At 38.1% G+C, this 22,765-nt stretch overlaps 1 protein-coding gene across 2 annotated transcripts in view; it reads right to left on the reverse strand.

Moving 5' to 3' along the window:
• Positions 1-203: 203 nt before the first annotated feature.
• The window catches only part of LOC126190914 (notchless protein homolog 1), a 66,833-nt gene continuing 44,271 nt past the window's right edge, over positions 204-22,765 (reverse strand). Inside the window, exons 10-11 of one of the 2 annotated variants that reach the window (XM_049931545.1) lie at positions 7,442-7,568; positions 204-971 (exon numbers count right to left, since the gene is read on the reverse strand). In XM_049931545.1, the coding sequence (XP_049787502.1) occupies positions 959-971; positions 7,442-7,568 (140 nt within the window). In that variant the 3' untranslated portion in view covers positions 204-958. The remainder of the gene's footprint in view (positions 972-7,441; positions 7,569-22,765) is intronic. The other variant, XM_049931554.1, reaches the window with a different exon arrangement.

Genomic DNA, 22,765 nt, shown 5'->3' on the forward strand with positions numbered 1-22,765 from the left:
ATCAGTGTGTCCCATTGAAACTCAGGCACATACTGTTTTCTTCGACACTGATGTAATATTATGGCACAAGTCTGCAATACATAACCATGTGCAAGATTTGATAAATTTTTTGAGCGCTGCTTAGAGGGTCCAGCATACTGACATTAATAGAGAGGTATATTTTTAATATGACAAGTGGTAAGTTCATGCAATGAATGAAAATATTTAAAAAATATCAAAATTTATAATTTTCCCTTCAGCATACATTTTCACAATTTCTCACCCAGTCAACATGTGACTGATTATGGTACCCAGTACACACCACACAGTAACTTGGAGAAGATTCACAGTAGTTGGAATTTCAAATCTAAGCAATTTTTGTACTGCTTCTGCCCATTTTTTCCTCATGTTTGAAAGTATCATTCTTATCTCTAGTGTAAAATTTGGTTTAGAAGTTATATCTTGAAGTGGCATGGCTCTGCCCTCGCTAACTCTACTGTAACATTGCAGGGTAATGGTAGATTTTTCCCTTGGAACTTGGAATTTCTGAACAGTTTAGTGACATGGCCACAATTTTGACTTAGTGGCTCCTGTATTTGTCAGGTTTTTCCCTACCACACCTAAGAGGGCAAAAACCTGAAGCTCTCAAAATCCACTTCCACTACAGACTATTGCAATAAATGACACTAAACGGCACCAATCTTTTGTGTCAAACACATAATTAGTTGATTGTTGTGTTCTAGTTAATTCCTGTAAGATGAGCCCTGGATTTGCATCTCAAGTGTATTAAGGTTCGAAATTGGCATTAAAACATGTTTACAATTTTAAGATAATCTGCACTAACAGTCTCTCAGGATGCATCCACATTTGGTAACTTTGGCTAATAGTCTGAAGAGAACATTAGCTCTTTTCCTTTTTTGTAAGAGCTATGATGGTGAACAATGTTAAACATTCCCAGGATGCTGGCCCATTTAAACAGTTAATGCTGCCACCTGAAATTAAGAAGAAATCGACAAATGTAAATTCATTTCAGTGTAAGTAAATTCAAAAGGACTTACAAAATCGTATACTTCTAGTGGACAATTTCCAGACTAAAGACAATGACAAGCATACAAAATCCCAATTACATGAAAGACAACAGCATCTCTTTGAAAACAGCAGCAGCACACAAACTGCGGTAACTTGGTAATGATAAAGGGCACTAATGAATATATGTATTGTTAATATACCAAGTTCTTAAAAATGGAATTGTTCTGAAAACATTATACCAATAAGTTGTGTTCCTCCAAGAAACTAAGCAGAATAAACCGAGTCTAGGCATACTGACTTAGAGGAACACAGTGACCATCTTGTGAAAACCATGTTTTCTTTATTATACATTTCATGAAAAAAGTATTATTCATTTTTAAATTATGTATAGCTGCAAACTGAGCACTACTTATTTCTGATTTCATTGATGAGTAGAATCATTTTACATATTATGGAGTTCTTTGAGAAGTTTGGTATTATATTCAGTGAGTCTCCTCAAAATTTAACCATTCCATCTAACAGTTTTCAAATGTTTCAATAAAAGCACTGGTACAACATTTTATCCTTGTCCTGTATCAACCGCAAAATTTCAACACTGTATGCAGATCATTTATGTACTCCACTGGTCATCAAAGTTCCAACAGAAGGGATAGAAAAATAGAAAACGAGAAAAATCTTTCTTACTGTGCTGTAACAGTACATTAGGAAGACACCACAATTAAAACTTTTCAGATGGTTTGGGAGTGTACAGGGTGAGAAATTTAGTACTTAGAGCTTCCACCTGTGGCAGCAACAGTAGCTCTAACCAAGCTGGGTATTCGGTCAAGTTAGCTTGGTTGACAGATACTGGTATGTCATCTACATCTACGTCCATACTCCGCAAGCCACCTGAAGGTGGGTGGCAGAGAGTACCTTGAGTACTTCTATCGGTTCTCCCTTCTATTCCAGTCTCATATTGTTCATGTAAAGAAAGATTGTCGGTATGCCTCTGTGTGGGCTCTAGTCCCTCTGATTTTATCCTCATGGTCTCTTCGCGAGATATACGTAGGAGGAAGCAATATACTGCTTGACTCCTTGGTGAAGGTATGTTCTTGAAACTTCAACAAAAGCCCGTACCGAGCTACTGAGCATCTCTATTGCAGAGTCTTCCACTGGAGTTTATCTATCATCTCCATAATGCTTTCACAATTACTAAATGATCCTGCAACGAAGCGCGCTGCTCTCCGTTGGATCTTCTCTTCTCTCTCCCTCCTGTCAACCCTATCTGGTATGGACCCCACACCGGTGAGCAGTATTCAAACGGTGGGCAAACAAGTGTACTGTAACCTACTTCCTTTGTTTTCAGACTGCATTTCCTTATGATTCTTCCAATGAATCTCAGTCTGGCATCTGCTTTACTGACGATTAATTTTATATGGTCATTGCATTTTAAATCACTCCTAATGCCTACTCCCAGATAATTAATGGAATTTACTGCTTCCAGTTGATGACCGGCTATATTGTAGCTAAATGATAAAGGATCTTTCTTTCTTTGTATTCACAGCACATTACACTTGTCTACATTGAGATTCAATTGCCATTCCCTGCACCACGCGTCAATTCGTTGCAAATCATCCTGCATTTCAGTACATTTTTCCATTGTTACAACCTCTCGATATACTACAGCATAATCCACAAAAAGCCTCAGTGAACTTCCGATGTTATACACAAGGTCATTTATATATACTGTGAATAGCAATGGTCCTACGACACTCCCCTGTGGCACACCAGAAATCACTCTTACTTTGGAAGACTTCTCTACATTGAGAATGACATGCTGCGTTCTGTTATCTAGGAACTCTTCAATCCAATCTCACAATTAGTCTGATAGTCCATATGCTCTTACTTTGTTCATTAAACGACTGTGGGGTACTGTATCATACGCCTTGCCGAAGTCAAGAAACACGGCATCTACCTGGGAACCCGTGTCTATGGCCCTCTGAGTCTCGTGGATGAATAGCGCGAGCTGAGTTTCACAGGATCATCTTTTTCGAAACCCATGCTGATTCCTACAGAGTAGATTTCTAGTCTCCAGAAAAGTCATTATAGTCGAACATAATACGTGTTCCAAAATTCTACAACTGATAGACCTACGGTACACCGCTGCAAGAAGGGGGGCAAGTTCCTTCGCGAACTCTGTGTAAAATCGAACTGGTATCCCATCACGTCCAGCTTTGGAAAAAGACGTTTAGTATTTTGGCCTTTAGTCTGTCATCCTCTGTTTCAGTAAAATTTTGGTCAGAGTGTATGGTCATTTTGTTTTGATCCACCTACCGCTTTGACATAAGACCAAAATTTCTTAGGATTTTCTGCCAAGTCAGTACATAGAATTTTACTTTTGAATTCATTGAGCGCCTCTCGCATAGCCCTTCCTCACACTGCATTTCGCTTCGTGTAATTTTTGTTTGTCTGCAAGGCTTTGGCTATGTTTATGTTTGCTGTGAAGTCCCCTTTGCTTCCAGAGCAGTTTTCTAACTCGGTTGTTGTACCACGGTGGCTTTTTTCTATCTCTTACAATGTTGCTTGGCACATACTCATCTAATGCATATTGTACGATGGTTTTGAAATTTGTCCACTGACCCTCAACACTATCTGTACTTGAGATAAAACTTTTTTGTTATCCTGCTACAGCTGAATCCTGACATGAGATTTCTGAATCACAGGTGACCTGTATAACCTAGAATATATCATATGCTAAAGAAATGCACAAAATGTAGATGGTGTCTCTCCCACCTACTTTGTGTGATTGTGCTGAAATGCTAGTCCCTTGCATAACCAAGCATGTAGTACACTTCATGCCAATTTGATATTTGTTGCTTGCCACTTTCATGGTGTTGCAATTTTGGTGGCCAGCGGTGTGTATCAGTAACAACAAAGTACCCAAGTCTACTTGCTCTTCATATTCTGAGTGCATACTGTTTGGGGTGGACATGATCCAATACCCACTGTTTGTTTAATGAAGGTAAGGTAAAAACCATGAAGCTGCTGTGTCTGCACAATGAAAATCCTTAAAAAAGTATCTGAATGTTCCCAATAGTGGCGATTTAGTGACTATAATGAATTTTCTGTCGAGATACAAAGTGTTTGCAAGTTTTCTTTTCAGTACTATGTGGTTATGAAGTATCAAATAATATAAGCGTAGGCTTCCGCGGCCGTTGTCATCTTCAATAAAATTCTTCAGGGTATCAGACCACATCGTCATAATTTAAAATGCGCCAACGTTTTGGCCAGCGTTGCAGCTAGCCTTCATCAGTGCAGTGCAGCTATTTAAGGAACCAAGTGAGTTTCATTTAGCACTTTAACGTAAGGCCCTGATGAAGGCTAGCTGCAACGCTGGCCGAAACGGTGGCGCATTTTAAATTATGACGATGCGGTCTGATACCCTGAAGAATTTTATATCAAATAATGTTCATGTTGGAAAACAGCCACATAATACACCGGCTGTAATCATTGCACAGCTTTTTATACTGGTACTCACCAGGGTAAATGGCCACCACAAAACTGGCCTAAAGCTAAGTGGTCCATCCTGTAACACAACATGCAACTGAACAAAACATGCTTGATTTTAACGCCTGCTTCACAACCTGGACCATATGGGCCTCAACCTACAGTAATCTACTGTCACCACACACCCCACACAAGTTTCCACCCCCTCTGTCCTACCACCACCTCCAAATTCTTGTCCCCTCATCCTCATTGTGCACTGCTCTTTGCCAATGCTCCCACCTGTCTTTTCCCTTTCACCTGTCTTTTCCCTTTCTCTATTCCTCACTTTTTCCTCTTCCCATCCCCCCGACACTACCGTATTTACTCGAATCTAAGCCGCACTTTTTTTTCCGGTTTCTGTAATCCAAAAAACCGCCTGCGGCTTAGAATCTAGTGCAAAGCAAGCGGAAGTTCTGAAAAATGTTGGTAGGTGCTGCCACAACTAACTTCTGCCGTCGAATATATGTAGCGCTACACAAGCATGCTTTGTGGGCACAAAGATAAATACTGGCGCCAAAACCTTTTTTTTTTTTCACCGCCCTGAGTGTCGACCACTGCATTTTCATACATTATCCAATGAAGTAAATACAAATTCCGTATTGTTCATCTTCGAATGTAGCAGAATTTCAATGTACTACGAAAATCCGACTGGCAAGACTGTTAGGGATGTTTGTCAATATGGCCAACTCTACGTTCCGAGTTTTTTCCTGTGAGGAGAGATGGTTGCTAATAGGAACCTGATGAAATGTGAATTACATGCAGTATTGTCTTCACCATAAGAATAATACGAATATAAACATTTTGCCATGTATTCTTTCGTGTTTGCTGCTATCTCATTTAAATCTTCATTTAAATGCATGACACAGTACAGTAATGCATTTTCAGCTTAGAATGACGTAAACACCTATAACAAAAAAAAATGGCACTTATCAGACAAAGCAAAATAAGCAATCGATTCAAACCAGACGAAGCACGTGAAAAAGGAAGGGTACCCGTATAAATACGGACGGAGTGCCTGACGCATATCAATGGCTACCTGGTAAACCTTAACTGCTAAGCTTACGACTCGAACCAAACTACTGTAGCTGTATCGTCTTTCATTCAACCTAAATTGTGTCTCATATTACAATGGACCAACTTTGTTTCGATTTGGAGGTGCGGCCTAAAACTTTTCTCTCCCCTTGAATTTCGAGTCTCGAATTTCAGGTGCGGCTTAGATTCGGGAAATATTTTTTTCCTTTATTTCGAGTCTCATTTTTCAGGTGCGGCTTAGATTCGAGTGTGGCTTAGATTCGAGTAAATACGGTAAGCCTGGCAGCTTCCTGCCCCCCCCCCCCCCCCCGCCCCCCCCCAGATAACCTGCTATCCCTAACCATCCCCAACCCTATCCAGACTGCTACTTTTGTTTAACATGACAGTTGCATCCTGGCTGCAGCGGCTTGAGATAGCGGTCATAAGAGTGTGAGTTGTGTTGCTTGTGTGTGTGTGTGTGTGTGTGTGTGTGTGTGTGTGTGTGTGTGTGTTTGTTTGTTTGTTTGTTGTTCTGAAGGAGGTTTTGGCCGAAAGCTCCTGTCTGCAATTCAAACATGGCATTTTCACAGTGAATAGCAATCTAATACTGATGTTTATAAAGTATGATGATTTCATTATTTTTAATACTGGCACTAATTCCTTACTACTGTTTTCTCTCCTTTTTGTGAAGTGGCTTTACAATCTTGTATGAAAGTTTGTTTATGATAATATCACTATGAAAAAATTTGTTACTTACGCTCTTATCACTTAGTATTTTTCAAAATGCAGTCATTAGTATCTGACAAAATGCAGTCAAACAACATTATTATTTTACTAGTGATTTTACCATAACCTCTTAACAGGATGGGCTCTCTGACCCTAGGTTCAGAATGACCTGCCACTCCTTTCTAACATACTCTCAACCTATTCTTTTCCTCCCTGAGGAAGGAACTAATAGTTCCAAAAGCTAGGGTTAGTGTCTTCTCTTTTAGATGTGTGTGGCAGTAGACAAATTTGGCCTCCTCTACAGTAGGAAGCTGAGAAGAATGCCTACAGAAGGTGACGTGGAGAGCAGTGAGAAAGTCTCTTCCTGCACTCCCTTCGACCCTGTGGCTGACTTCAGTATGCAATATTGGCTGTACAAAAAATATAGCTTTGCCATATAGACTTCACTTTCAGCCTTTTTGCATTCCATTGTTCACCTTGTATGGTTTCACTATTTCCTTGCTTTTTTATTTAAAGCACCATTGCCAAAGGGAGAAATTCTAGAAAAATATGCATGCAGACATCACATCCAACTTAAAAGGAATGAACAGGTGAAAAATGAATTGGCAATATTTTAACTGAATAATAACGTACATTTATTGGGACAAAAAACACATTTCTGTAATGGCATGCACAGTGGCAGTATTATTACTATGTACATACAATTGCAGAACTCGACAGATATTTCAAAAGTATCAGTGCACTGAAGGGAGGCTAGACAATGTATGTCATTTAATTTTTTTGAAGTCAGTCACAGTTATAATGCCGACATAACTGTATTAATGAAAATGTTTTAGAACAGCACATACTATTCTGTCTAGGCCATATCTTCCCATTCGCAGCCACATTTCTACTGTACACATTATTCTCAGCTGTGGACAAAAGGTAAGTATCAACTTGGTATCGACATCTGGACAAGGAAGTTTTACCAAATGTTAATTATAATTCTGTTCCAGCCATGGTTTCAATTCTTGACACTAACAATAACTGGTTATTTTTTCTCCCCACATTAAGTTCTGGAATCAAAGATTTATAGACGGAAAAATGGTCTGATCTACTGACAACTGGGACTAAAATGCTAAAATTTTAAAGAATAAAAATAGTTCACACAATCATTTAAATGCACACTTACAGTTTCAAAATTTTATCCTTGCCTCCACTGACTACTCTTAAGCCATCTGGAGACCAATCAACAGCAAACACCTCATCCGCGTGCCCTGGTAAATCAACCTGGAGTTTGCCTGACTTTAAGTTCCAGACTGTGAAGTAAAAGCAGTGCAAGTAAAAATTACAAGATCAGGGAAACATGCAAATTAAAATCAAAACACAATATTGAGAAAGAGTTGGCTGGAATTTTTAATGTAAATATGTCCTGCACGTGTTGCAGCCTTTAATGCTTATTTTTTAACTATAGGAACTACAACCAGTCACCATTCTTCACTACATTTACAAGCCTAAGGTTTTCCCTGAGCTAACTTTTACAGTTTATATGCTTCAGTTCCTCTCACAATAGCTCATCTCTTTTTGTACATGAAAGCAAATTCTCCGGGATGAAGGTCACCAGGGAGCAAGTTAAACATCAGAAAGTATCTATGTAGAGTTTCAAATGACAAGAGTGTGTGTCTAATGACAACCTGTGAAGAATGTAATAAAATGAAACTGCAAGCAGTCACAGCGTCTAATTCTTCTATTTCATTGCAAGCTGCCTTGATCAAGAACAAATGTCACAATAAGAAATTATGAGTTGCTATATCAGAGTGAAAATAAAGGTATAAAACACACACAGTATCAAAGTGGAACAGAGGACAAAAAACACCAAAAGAGTAACTCATATTCCAGTCACATTGTAATTGTGGAAACCAAAATACAGAGAAAATCCATCATTTCAACACAAAAATAATTCACGATAAATTTAATTCAAGTTTTAAATTTTCTTAATTGAATATTGCCAGTTTTTTTCCCCAATGATGCTTTCTCCATATTTTGTGCCTGACACATTATTTCGGATCACAGATTGCTTTAAAACATTGTTATTGGACAGAGGCAGAACAAGAAATGATGATTTGAAATCCTGAAGTGCAATCACAAGCTAGCCCAGTGCTTGAGAATGTGCAGGTATAATGAAGTTCTGGCATGTTTGTGCATTTATGGTTATAAACACACTGTCTATTCACATTAATACATCTGCAATAACCACTCACAGACTGTGGAGGGTATATAAAGCGTGCTGGAGAGATGCAGAAACAGAGTGATTTATCTGACGTCAAAAAGGGCATGATCACTGGCTTTCAGGTCAAGAGTGGAAACATTTTCAAAACAGCTAATGTCTGTAAACTGCTCACATACTGCAGTAGTTAAAGTATACTGTGCATGGCAACATGGTGTTATCCAAAATGGGGCTGAGGCGGATGTGGGGCGCACGGGCCATAGATGACAGGGTGAATGATGACTACAGAGATGTATATATCTGAAGAGACAGACAACTGTTGAGCAACTGACTGCCCAGATGAACCAAGGGGCTACCAACAGTGCCTCCTCAATGACCGTTAAGCAAACTTTGCTGCGCATGGACCTCTGCAGTAGGCACGTGGTTCATGCATCCAAATTATTGCTGTTCATCGGCAACAATATCTGGAATACTGCAACTGGAAATGGGCTGAGTGGCGACAGGTGGCCTTTTCAGATGTATCACATTTTATGCTCCATGAGACAGATGGCTGTTGGTGCGTATGGCATGAAACGTCTGAAAGCAAAAACCCTGCAACCAAAAGAGAGCATTATGGACTGCAGGATGTTTTTGTGGCATTCCCTAGGTCACTCGGGAAGACACAATGCATCAACACAAGTATGCATCTATCCTTGAGGACCATGCCCATCCCTACATCATCAGTTTGTTTTTCCTCAGCACAGTGGTCTCTACTACTAGGGCAATGCATCATGCCACACAGCTCACAGTGTATGTGGTTAAAAAGAGCACCAGGATGAGTTTACCACAATCCCCTGGCCACTAAACTTCCCATATTTAAACTCAATGCAACATGCCACAGCTCACAGTGTATGTGTTCGAAGAGCACCAGGATGAGTTTACTGCACTCCGCTGACCATCAAACTCCCGAGATTTAAACAATTGAGAATCTGCGAGACCACCTTGGTCACATTGTTTACTCCCTGGGTCTTCAACCAATACACCTAGCACAGCTTTCCATGGCACTGGAGTCAGCATGGCTCCACATCCCTGTTGGTGCCTTCCAGAACCTCGTCAACAACTCCAAGAAGTATGGTGTAAATATTTTGAAAGAAAAAACTTAATTAATCATGAAAAATTTCCAATTCTGAGCCTGTTAAAAACCTGCATAAAACCAAATTTTGAATCATTTTCTTAAAAGAAAGTACTTGATTGCACTATTTTTTTTTCTTTCTTTCGCTAAGAGCTAGAGGGGGGCGCCTGGCCCCAGATATGGGCACCCTTGCATGCATCATTGAAAATTATTCTCTCTCATTTTTCCAGATTTTGCTATGTAGTCGTAGATTACAAGACTGTTGCAAGTAAACAGTCCTGGCCCTAATTTGCTTTAATGTTTCTGAATACAGACATAAAGATACAGAAACAGTAATCCTCTGATACTTATCACTAGCATTGTCATATACGAATGTGTCACAGCATTCATCAACTGCACAAGTGACTTGTCTCTTTTTTGGTCGAAATCATAAAGTGCTGTTTGTACACATTTCTTGCACGAAACTGACTGACTGGCTTTATATGCACCATTTTAGGGGATAACAACAAGCTTCATCCTCAGGTCAGCTATAAATTTCTCTATATTATTACCTATTAATGACATTTCCTCTAAACTTTTGGTTGAGGTAAACTTAGTAATTTTGTGGTTTTCTTTTCCACATAATTTCTTGATTATGTTCATCTCACTTACCATTCAGAGCACCCAGTTTCTTAGATCTGACCTCAGTAATGGAGCACTGACTCTTACAAACAGCTCTAAATGTTTTGAACGATTAGGTGTTTCCTCCCTCCTTAAGATGGTTCAAATGGCTCTGAGCACAATGGAACTTAACATCTGAGGTCATCATTCCCCTAGAACTTAGAACTACTTAAACCTAACTAACCTAAGGACATCACACACATCCATGCCTGAGGCAGGATTCAAACCTGCGACCGTAGCAGTCGCGCAGTTCCCGACCGAAGTGCCTAGAACCGCTTGCCCACCATGGTCGGCTTCCTCCTCCTTCATTTAACCAAAAAGTTTAAAGCCTTTTCTTTACTGAAAACTGTCATTCCACATATTTTCTTTGGGCTTGGTAGCTACTCTATCTTTGTGTTGGACTTCAATTCATCTTCATCTACATCTATACCCTGCAAAACACTGTCAAGAGAATGGCATGGTGTACTTTTCAATGTACCAGTTATTAGGTTTTTTTTCCCTTTCAATTCATTTATGGAGCATGGGAAAAATGATTATTTAAATGCCTCTGTGTGTGCTATAATTAATCTAAGCTTATCCTCACAATCCCTATAGGAGCAATATGTAGAGGGTTGCAGTATATTCCTACAACCCTCATTTAAAGACAATTCTTGAAACTTTGTTAATAGACTTTCCCAGGATAGTTTTAGTTTATCTACAACAGTCTACCAGATCAGTTTCTTCAACATCTCAATGACAATCTCCTGCAGTCAAACAAATCTGTGACCGTTCATGCTGCCCTTCTCTTTAATATGTTCAATATTCCCTGCTAGCCCAGTTTTGTGCAGTTCTCACACACTTGACCAATATTCTAGGATGGGTCACATGAGTGATTTGTAAGCAGTCTCCTTTGTAAACTGATTGCATTTCCCTCGTATTCTATCAATAAACCAAAGTCTGCTACCTGCTTCACCTGTGACTGAGCCTATGTGATTGTTCTACTAAATGTTATATCCAAGTATTTGTTTGAGTTTACAGAGTGCGACTGTGTCTCACTAATATTATATTCATAAGATACTATGTTGTTTTTTTTTGTTAGGAAAGTACCCAATTTTATTTTTTTAAACATTTAAAGCAAGCTGCCAATCACTGCACCACTTAGAAATATTATCAAGGACTGACTGAACATTTGTACAGCTTCATTTAGGCTGTACTTTGTTGTAGATAACTGCATCATCTGTGAAACATCTGAGGTTACTATTAATACTGTCTGCAACATGGGCAGCAAAGGACCCAGCACACGTACCTGGGGTACACCTTAGGTTACTTCTACACCTGTTGTTGACTCACCATCCAAGGTAACACGCCATGTACACTCTACCAAGAAACCATCATTCCAGTCACATACTTCGTCTGGTTCCCCATATGATTGAACTTTTGATAATAAGGATAGGTGCGTACTGGATCAAATGCTCTTTGGAAATCTAGAAGTACTGCCTCTATCTGACTGCCTTGATCCACAGTTTTCAGAACGTAATGTGAGAAAACTGTGAGTAGAGTTTCACGCGATTGATGTTTTTGAGATACCTCATGATGTTTGAGCTCAGAATTTGCTCCAAGATTCTACAACAAATGGATGTCAAGGACAATGGACAGTAGTTTTGTGGATCACTTCTGCTACCCTTATTGTAGACAGGTGTAACTTGTGCTTTCTTCCAACTATTGGGCACAGCTTTTTGTTCAAGGGAACTATCACAGATAACTCAGCCACAAATTGGGTGTGGACTATGACAGAGATTTGATTGGGCCCTAGAGCTTTGTTCAATTTTAATGATTTCAGCTGGTTCTCACTGCCACTGATGCTAGTATCTATTTCATTCATCTTTTCAGTGGTACAAGAATTAAGCTGGGGCATACTCCTGTTTTTTACTTTGTAAAGGAACATTTGAGAATAGAGTTAAGCATTTCTACTTTCACTCTACTACTCTCAATTTCATTTCCAGACTTGTACATTAGTGACTAGGCACTAACCTTGTTGCCACTAAAAGCCTTTACACATGACCAGAATTTCTTTGGGTTTTATGAAAGATCATTTGACAATATTCTGCTACAGTAATCATTGAAGCCTTCACGTACTTGTCTCTTGGCTTCCAAATGCATTTCATTCAGCATATTTATACAGGGTGAGTCACTAACTATTGCCACTAAGAGTAACTCCGAAAGTATGATAGGCGCTGAAAAGTCAAACACCTTACTGTTGCACATCATTGGATTCGTCTCAATAGCCGCTATCAGAAAATAAGTCCAATTTACAGCATCCCATTTAAGAATTGCGGTAACATGCAGCAGAGCTGCCCCCCTCAAAAATTAGCAACAAGTATCAGGTGCTGCCCCATATAAATAACACATCTGAGCTAACATGGGATGCCTCATATGTTGGGCCAATAGCCCATTTTCCTGCTAAGTCTGCAGAAGCACAAAGGGTGAGTATGTTGTTCACTGGGAACTACAACGTTAGCTGGGGAACTGAGCTCTCGGGAAAATAGCATACAGATCGGAAAAGAAGGCTACTGTGTACTCAGTATGCTTGTTGGGAGATCTCACTCAGGAAGTGGTGGCAGCTCTACCACTGCCTATTTAATCCAATGCCAATCATAGCTCATGTCAGCATAGATGACTTGGCCACGTGGCTTCTGAGGCCATCCTCAGTCTCTTTGAATGGTTGGCTGAAGGGGTGAATTCAGGTACATTTATTAGAGAACTGACCCATTAAAGCAACATCTTAGACAGCCTTTTAACTTCCTGAACAAGTTAACATACCAGTTGGCATCAGTGATCATAAGATTTTTATAGCGTCAGTGACTAAAGTGTTACAAGGAATGTCACAAAAGGTAGGAAACTATTTTTGCTTAGCAAGTGTGACAGGAAAATAATTAGTGTAGAGTGTATCTGAGCATTCAACATGAAGCTCTGCAGATGAAGATGAGTACAAATTGATAAAGTTACAAAGGATTGTACATTGTGCTTTAGACCCATATGTGCCAAGCGAAGTTGATAGGAAAGACCCACCCGGGTTCAGTAAACAATGTTATAAAGTTAGTATGAAATCATAGGGGGAGGGGGGGGGGATATATTCATCATAGATTTAAGTGAAGTGCAAGCCTTGTGAGAAACAAAGCAAAAATATGTATAAGGAGGGCAATGAGAGAAGTGTTATGGGCAATCACAGAGAGAAGGCTGAATTACTGAATTCAGTTATCTGAATGGGCTTCTCTGCAAAAGATATACAGTTCCACCTTTTCATCATCACTTGAAAGCCAAAATGACAAATTTTCATATACGATATTGCAGCGCATGTGTTATTTTGACTTATGATACAAAGTTCATTTGGACATGCATGCACAACTTTGCATCGTAATTCAGAATAACACAGGCACTGCAATATCGTATTTATCCACCGACATGAGGCAAGTGAATTTTAAGTAAAACGTATCACCTGTACGGGGATATACATAATGGACGTACCAGTACAAGCTGGAGACACATGGTTGATGACATATCAAACTTTAGGTCTGGCCGTGAGGCACGCACAGATAGCCAAATGGTATGGCAACACTCACGATAAGTGGGAAATCTGGATTTGAGTACTGGTGTGACACAAATTTTCATTGTAGTTGTTTCCATTTTACAGCTGATGGTTATCCATATTTGCAATTGTAAAACATTTAATGATTTTCAGGTAAGTGGTCTTGGAACAGAAAATAAAGGAATCTGAACAGGATGAGGTAAGTGTGAAATTCTACAGAAATTAGGCGAAAGGTTGGTTGGTTGATTTGGGAAGGAGACCAAACAGTGAGGTCATTGGCCCATTATATTAGGGACAGATGGGGAAGGAAGTCAGCCATGCCCTTTCAAAGGAACCACCATGGCAGTTGCCTGAAAGTATTTAGGGAAATCATGGAAAACCTAAATCAGGATGGCCGGACACAGGTTTGAACCTTCGTCCTCCCGAATGAGAGCCCAGTGTGCTAAATTATGTGAAAAATATTCTCCCTTTCCAGCAGCAATTTATCACAGGTCACTGGTGCAATGAAGGGTACCAAGCAATTAGAAAAAAAGTGCACTTCATTCCTGTTTATAAGATGGGTGCTGAACAGATGCAAATGATCATTGGCCAGTATTGCTGATCCACTTTAGAAGTAGTAAGGGCAATTTTCAGTCTACAGTGTCCATGCAGACTTACAGTACCATTAGTATGACTCCAGATATTATTATTATTATTATTATTATTATTTATTATTATTATTATTATTATTAGCAAATTCTTCCAATAAATGGAAGATCTTAAGCAGATAACTCAATCAGATTTTCTTAAGGTTCTTATGTTCCAATAGGCTTTCATTCTTTCCCAGGAGACGGCTTGTTTATGTTCTTCTGACCACTTTGTTTGCACTGATATAACTTCCCATTTGTCTACTTTGTGTCTGAAGTTGCGTCTCTCTAAAATGTCAGTTGCTCTTATGTTTACGTTTTTGAGGCTCTTTCGTATTTCATTCAGCCAAGGTGTTGAGTTCTTGACTGATATTACATAGTCTATTATCTTTTTTGTCAATTGTTTTTCTGGTAGCCTGTTGAGTTGACCAAAGACTTTCATTTGCCTTTTCTTAAGGTTAATTTTGATTTTTGAAAACTTTTCTGTTTTGATTGAGTGTAGTCTGAACCATCTTGGGTATGTCTTTTTCCTAATTAATTATCTTTCTTCTTTTTTGATTTCTTCAAGTTCACATTTTCTGCTATGCGACTGTTGCCCCTGCGTTGATCACTTGGTTTCATGATTGTGATGTAGTGCCAAATTTGCTCTGTCTTGACATGGATTTTTTGTTATAGAGGTTTTGGATGAACTTTAACACTTTATCTTATTGTAACTGATTTTACTGTGAGATTTATCACAGGTCTGTCGGTCTGATTAATTCTCCGAGGTATTTAAAGTACAGGACCCTGTTGTTTTTACCATATTTTGCTTTCAAGCTTGCAACTCTGTCTTTGAACATAAGAATTCAGCTTTCTCAAATGAGATTTGTCACCCTACTTGTTCTGCACGTTCTTTAAGTATCTTGAGTTGTTTGATGCCAGTCTCTTCGTCCTCTGTAAGTGCTGCCATGTCATCCAAAAATGCAGCTTATGGTATGTAGAGGCTGTTTCTGGAAAAGCCCAGAAGAATTGGCTCCCAAAACACACATTTCTTGAGTTCTCTCTCTCTATTTGTTCCATTACCTTGTCTAAGGCAACACTGAACAGAATAAAAGAGTCCATCTCCTTGTCTCACACCTATTTGAATATCAAAGGGTTCTGAGATTTTCCCCATAAATTTTACTTTACATTTTGTGTCAGTTAGCATTTGTTTTATGAATTCTTGTGTCTTTGGAGCTAGGCCCCTCTCTTCTGAAATCTGGAATAGTTAGGATATGTCTATGAAGTCTTATGCCCTTTTGAAATCTACAAATGCGTGTACTGAAGGTTTTTGTCTGAGACCTTGCATTTGGTTTCAAGGTAAAAAATTTGTTATGAGTATGGCATGTTCAGTCTGAATCCTGCTTGATATTCTGCTGATTTGGGTTCTAACTGTGTTTGTGCTCTATTCGAGAGACAAGCTGGTATGGTTTTGTAGGTGACTGGTACCAGGGAAATCCCTCTATAGTTGTTTACATCTGATTTATTGCTTTTTTATGTAGTGGATGCATTAGAGCAATCTCTCAGTCATCCACATTTTTTCAGTTAGGCAAATGTTTTGAATTATTTGTTTAATTGCTTTGAGTAAATTTGCACCTAAATTTTTCAATATTTCAGCTGCAATTTCTTCCTCCCCTGATGTTTCGATATTTTTATGTTTCTTGATGTGTGAATAAAATATTGCTTGTGTCGGTGGTGATAAACTTTCTGGTGTGATTTCTGGAAATGTCTCTTTGGGTTCAGGACAGTTTAAATCTTGTGAAAAATTTTCTTTATTTATCAAGGGTAATTTACCATATTTTTTTCAAAAGAAGAGGTTCTGTGGTGTGTACCCTTTGATTTGGTTCGCAAAGGTTTTGTGGAAATTATTATAATTTTTGAAGTTGTCTTCAACTGACTCCAGTTGGTCATTGACATATTTTCATTTATTTTGCCTTAAACTCTTGGATGTTCATTTGTGAACTTTGAGGAATTTATTCTATGGTTCTTCCGATTATTGCAATTGTAATTTTAAAATGCCTCTAGTGGTTATTTGTAACGTGAGATCAGGTCTTTTGCTGTTTTGATGATATTCCTGTTGTTTTAAAGACACTGATTTTGTGTACATCAAATTTTGCAGTCACCAGTGTTTTTCTGTTGAATTTTTCTTTTGGTGCGAATTTAATTTTGATGCTGGTTAAATAATAATAATCTGGATCAATATTTGCACTTCTGCATGCTTGCACAGCATGAATTTCTTTTTGGTAGTCATACAATTCTGACACTTGATCAATCTAAAATTCTTCTACATGATGGATGGGTAATCGCCATGTTTTTTGTTTTTTGGGCTTTTTCTGAAGTGAAGCTGACATAATTTTTAGGTTGTTTTGTTGGCATAACACAACAAGTCACGTGCCATTCTTATAGGTGAACTTGTATGCAGGATAGTCTCCCACTGTCCTCTTGTATTTGTGTCCCATGCCAATTTGGGCATTATAATTACCAAGTAGAATTTTCCACTCATCTTTTGGAATTTTGTCACCTCTGTTTTTTTCGGGTTCCTTTTTACTATCACCATTTGTTGGCGCATGTACGTTAATAAATGTGTATTTTTTGTTTGTGTGTTTGATTATTGAGGTCATGAGTCAACTGTTGATAGTTGCTGCCTCCAAAACTTTTTTGTTGACAATGAAGGTCATGCAAATTAGTGCCGCTCCTTTGCTAATTTTATCGAATGTACCACTTTTGAAAATTCTGTAATTATTGCAGTCTATCGTTTCTGAATCTGTGATCTGTGGTTCTTGCAGAGTAAGGGTTGGGATTCTCTGCTTCGTAAGTTCTTCTGTGAGATAGCGAGTTTTCTTGCTCGAATGAGTGTCTGAACGTTGACACTGCCAATGTAAGTTGTGTTTTTCGTGGAAGTTTCCCAGAGCACTTTGACTTGCTCTCTCATACAAGTCTGACTCCGCAGAATCTGAATGCTAGGTTGCCACATTGGAATGGGTGGATCATCGACCTAGAGTAATTATGTCTTTACTTGCTTGAGTCATGTTTGCACATCATCAATATTCTAGCTTTTGCTGGTGGTGTAGAACCAGGGATTCTGAATTCCTGGAGCATGTTTACAACCACACCACTTCGTGAACAGATGCTGACCATGCTGCTGCTTGCTCCACTTGCTCCAAGTCAGATGCAGCATGGGTTTTTGTTACCATTTTTGTCTGCAGATTACTACTACTACTACTACTACTACTACTACTATTACTACTAAAACACTGCTGCTACGTGGAAAATAAGATATGAGAGTTCTCCAGTACTGAAATGAAATGGAGCTCCTGACCCACCAACAGTTCTGCATGGATAGAAGCACGTGTTCCTTTGTATGTGCAATAACCATCACATTAGGCATGGCACATCACTTTCTGGGAGAGACTCTGCAAGAGTACATCACCAGAATGATTGGTGTATGACCACTGTAAAATTGTATGCTATTCAATGCAGATCTATATGAAAGTAAATTCTAGTATGACTTGATTCATGAACTATTTTTCCAGATGTGGTATTTTACTTTTTGCATATATTCTTGAGCTGCTGAAAACAGTAATCACAAAAATGAAATTTAAAGAAAATGTATGCTTTAACATGAAAACATTGTCCTAAAGATCATTTGTAAAGATTTTTATTATTTTTCAAATTTATAACTTAAAAAAATCAGCTTTAAAATTAAAATACAACTTTCATTTTTTGCACAATTTTTAATTGAGCAGGTGAGAAAACAGTATAAATTTGGAAAATTTCATAAGTACTTTCAGCTACAATGAATTTTAATATTTTGATGTGCAGTAAATTTCAATCATACTCTGTTTGAGGTGAATGGCTATAATTCAGCACTTATTTTATATTTAAAAGATTTAAATAACATCCATCAATAAAACTGGAAATAAACAAATCACTTCTACTTGCTGACCTATTTCACTGCCACCAGTTTTGCCCTACAGCAGAGTACCAACTCATTTACTTGAGCAGAGCTTGTTAACTGTATCTCTGTTTAGTTCTCATAAGAGATCCTCCAGAGAGAAAGCCACACAAGACCTTACAAACCATATCTTGGCAGAGCTAAACTAGGAAAATAGTCCTGTTTGTACATATTTTTTAAACACTGCCAAAGTCTCTGTGTGAATTACAGAATTATACTTGTCAATCTAAAATGTTATGGGGTTAATAGCATACCTCTTGTATGGACAGTGTCTTACCTCCACTATAGTACTTTATTTATTTATTTATTTATTTATTTATTTATTTATTTACACATCAAGTTCTGTAGGACTAAATTGAAGAGCAAATCTCCAAGGTCATGGAATGTATCGGTACATGAAATTACAACATAATAATAACAGATAAAAATAAATGTTCATGAACCTGAAAAAAGTCAGTCCATAAGTTTAAGTAAACGCAATCAGCAATGCAATAAGGATCAGCTTAATTTTTCAAGGAACTCCTGGACAGAATAGAAGGAGTGACCCATGAGGAAACTCTTCAGTTTTGATTTGAAAGGACATGGATTACTGCTAAGATTTTTGAATTTGAGTGGCAGCTTATTGAAAATAGATGCAGGAGTATACTGCACACCTTTTTGCACAAGAGTCAAGGAAGTCTGATCCAAATGCAGGTTTGATTTCTGCTGAGTATTAACCGAGTGAAAGCTGCTTATTCTCGGGCATAAACTAACACTGGTAACAAGAAATGACAATAAGGAACATACATATTGAGAGGCCAATGTCAAAATACCCAGACTCATGAACAGAGATCGATAAGATGTTCGTGAACTCGCACCACTTATTGCCTGAACCGCCCGTTTCTGAGCCAAAAATATCCTTGCAGAATGGGAAGAGTTACCCCAAAATATAATACCACACGACATAAGTGAATGAAAATAAGCAAAGTAGACTAATTTTTGTGTTGAAGTATCACTCACTTTTGATACCGTTCGAATAGTAAAAATGGCAGTATTAAGTCTTTGAACAAGATCCTGAACGTGGGCTTTCCACGACAGCTTACTATCTATCAGAACACCTAGAAATTTGAACTGTTCAGTTTTACTAATCATATGCCCGTTCTGTGAAATTAAAACTTCAGGTTTTGTTGTATTGTGTGTTAGAAACTGTAAAAACTGTGTCTTACTGTGATTTAACCTTAGTTAATTTTCTACAAGCCATGAACTGAGCTCATGTACTGCACTATTTGAAACAGAGTCAATGTTGCACACAACATCCTTTACTACCAAGCTAGTGTCATCAGCAAACAGAAATATTTTAGAGTTACCCGTAATACCAGAGGGCATATCATTTATATAAATAAGGAACAGGAGCAGCCCCCAACACTGATCCCTGGGGCACCCCCCACTTGACAGTACCCCACTCAGATCCCACATCACAGCCGTTATCAACATTGTGAATAATGACCTTTGGCTGCCTGTTGCTAAAGTAAGAGGTGAACCAATTGTGAGCTACTCCCCGTATTCCGTAATGGTCCAACTTCTGGAGCAATATTTTGTGATCGACACAATCAAATGCCTTAGTTAAATCAAAAAATATGCCAAGTGTTCAAAACTTTTTGTTTAATCCATCCAGTACCTCACAGAGAAAAGAGAATATAGCAATTTCAGTTGTTAAATGACTTCTAAAGCCGAAATGAACATTTGATAGCAAATCGTATTAAATAAAATGCTCAGTTATCCTTACATACACAGCCTTTTCAATAACTTTTGCCAGCACTGATGGCAAAGAAATAGGTCTAAAATTATCTATATTATCCCTTTCTCCCTTTTTATAAAGCAGCTTTACTACTGAGTACTTTAATCACTCAGGAAACTGACCATTCCTAAAGGAAAAATTACAAATATGGCTAAATACAGGGCTAACATGAGCAGCACAGTACTTTAATATTCTGCCGGACACTCCATCATAACCAGGAGAGTCCTTAGTCTTCAGTGATGTAATTATTGACTCAATCTCCCTCTTGTCTGTATCACAGAGGAGTATTTCAGATATCAATCTCAGAAAGGAAAGGCATATATGATTTCCTGTAGAAACTAAATTTTTATTTAATTCACGAGCAATACTCAGAAAATGATTGTTAAATACTGTACATATATCTGATTTTTCAGTAACAGAAATATTTTTACTGCGAACTGACTTTATATCATTGACCTCGTGCTGCTAATGAGACACTTCCTTCACAACTGACCATATGGTTTTAATTTTATCCTGTGAATTAGCTATTCTATTTGCATACAACATACTCTTTGCCCTCCTAATAACATTTTAAGCACCTTACAATACCGTTTGTAATGGGCTACTGTAGCTTGATTGTGACTACTTCTAACATTTTGAAATAATTCCCACTTTGTTCTATATGATATCCTTATCCCACTAGTCAGCCACCCGGGCTGTCCATTACTGCTAGTACCCCATTTCGAATGTTCTAATGGAAGGCAACTCTCAAGGAGCATGAGAAATGTATTATGGAAAGCAGGTTTGAATCCTGCCTCGGGCATGGATGTGTGTGATGTCCTTAGGTTAGTTAGGTTTAAGTAGTTCTAAGTTCTAGGGGACTGATGACCTCAGCAATTAAGTCCCATAGTGCTCAGAGCCATTTTGAGCAATCTATATTATTGGCACTATAAACATCCTGCCACTCTTGTTCCTTAACAAGTTTTAAAAAACTCTCTATTGCTGTTGGATTAACTTTCCTACTTAGTTTGTAATTAAATATGACATTGGTTTGAGTACAAAAGTCTTTACTTTGAGTTAAAATTTGTGCATCATAGTCTGAAAGGCCATTCACACTTTTACGAACAGAATGCCCAACTAGTAATGAAGAATGAGTAAAAATATTGTTTATGACTGTGCTACTGTTCCCCTGCACCCTAGCTGGAAAAAACACAGTTTGCATCAGATCATATGAATTTAGGAGATCTACTAACATCCTTTTTCTTGCACAATCATATACAAAATTTATATTGAAGTCACCACATGTAACTACTTTCTGGTACTTTCTACAAAGTGAATCAAGAACCCTCTCTAGCTTGAGCAAAAATGCCCTGAAGTCGGAGTTAGGGGACCTACAAACAACAACAATTAGAAGTTTAGTTTTCCTAAATTCAACTAACGCTGCACAACTTTCAAATATCTGTTCAGTGCAGTTTGAAAGTCTGTCTCACAACTATGAAAATAACCTCAGAATGGAAGGATACAACATGTGAGGTTCCACAAGAGTTGCTATTGGGACCACATTTATTCTTAACCTGCAGAAATGATCACCCTGTGATTTTAAAGAAGAGTTCAAAAACTTATGCTTGCTGAAGACACACTCTCTCAACCTTAGTAAACACAGCTCAAATGATAGCTAAAACAGGCTTATGGATGGTTCACAGCAAACAATTTAAGTCTAATCTCATAAACACTTATACACTTGTAATGGATCTTTTTTTTTTTTTGTTCTTTTCTTTTCATACATGTAAGCCAAATATAAACAACAGTAAAGTAACAAGTCATTTTGTACCAGCGAAACTGTTGTGAAAAGAAGAAGAAGAAGAAGAAGAAGAAGAAGAGATGCTCTTCAACTGATTAATTTCTGTATATTGACCTTTTTGTTTCTATAAGTAGTAGCGGTCAGACGTATGCCTAGTTCCGCTGTGCCAGTATTGTTTAAAAATGTGTATTACAATTGCGTTCATTATTTCGCCTGCACCGAGAATCCTGCATAAAGAGGATCGAAGCAGACAAGAGAAGTTTGCGTGAGCAGCAGGGGGTCAAACATATATCAGCATTGTCATAAGCAACGCTATGCACAATGGAATTACCGTGAAGAAGTATGCAAATTTAAGTGACGAATATTGATATTAAAAGTATTGTGTTGAAGGTCTGTTGATATTAGTACCAGTTAAAGTTCACCCACGATATGTGTACCTTCCCATTCAAGCAGCAATTATTAATCACTTTCGTTATATTATTTTGCCCACCCCCCTATATGCCACTATTCACACACTAAGATAAAAAGAAATGGCAAATTATGAAGGAATTATCTGAATCCGATGGAAATCAGTAGATTTCATTTACGTGTACATGCACACAAACTAATGATTACAATTTCAGAAAAATTGGATGATTTATTCAAGAGACAGAGCTTCAGAAATTGACCAAGTCAATAATGAGTTGGCTCCCCTCTAACCCTTATGCAAGCAGTTATTCAGCTTGACACTGATAAGGTTGTTGGACGTCGTCCTGGGGAACACCATGCTAAATTCTGTCCAATTGATGTGTCAGATC

The sequence above is a fragment of the Schistocerca cancellata genome, chromosome 1 (assembly GCF_023864275.1).
Source record: "Schistocerca cancellata isolate TAMUIC-IGC-003103 chromosome 1, iqSchCanc2.1, whole genome shotgun sequence".
Lineage (NCBI taxonomy): Eukaryota > Metazoa > Arthropoda > Insecta > Orthoptera > Acrididae > Schistocerca > Schistocerca cancellata.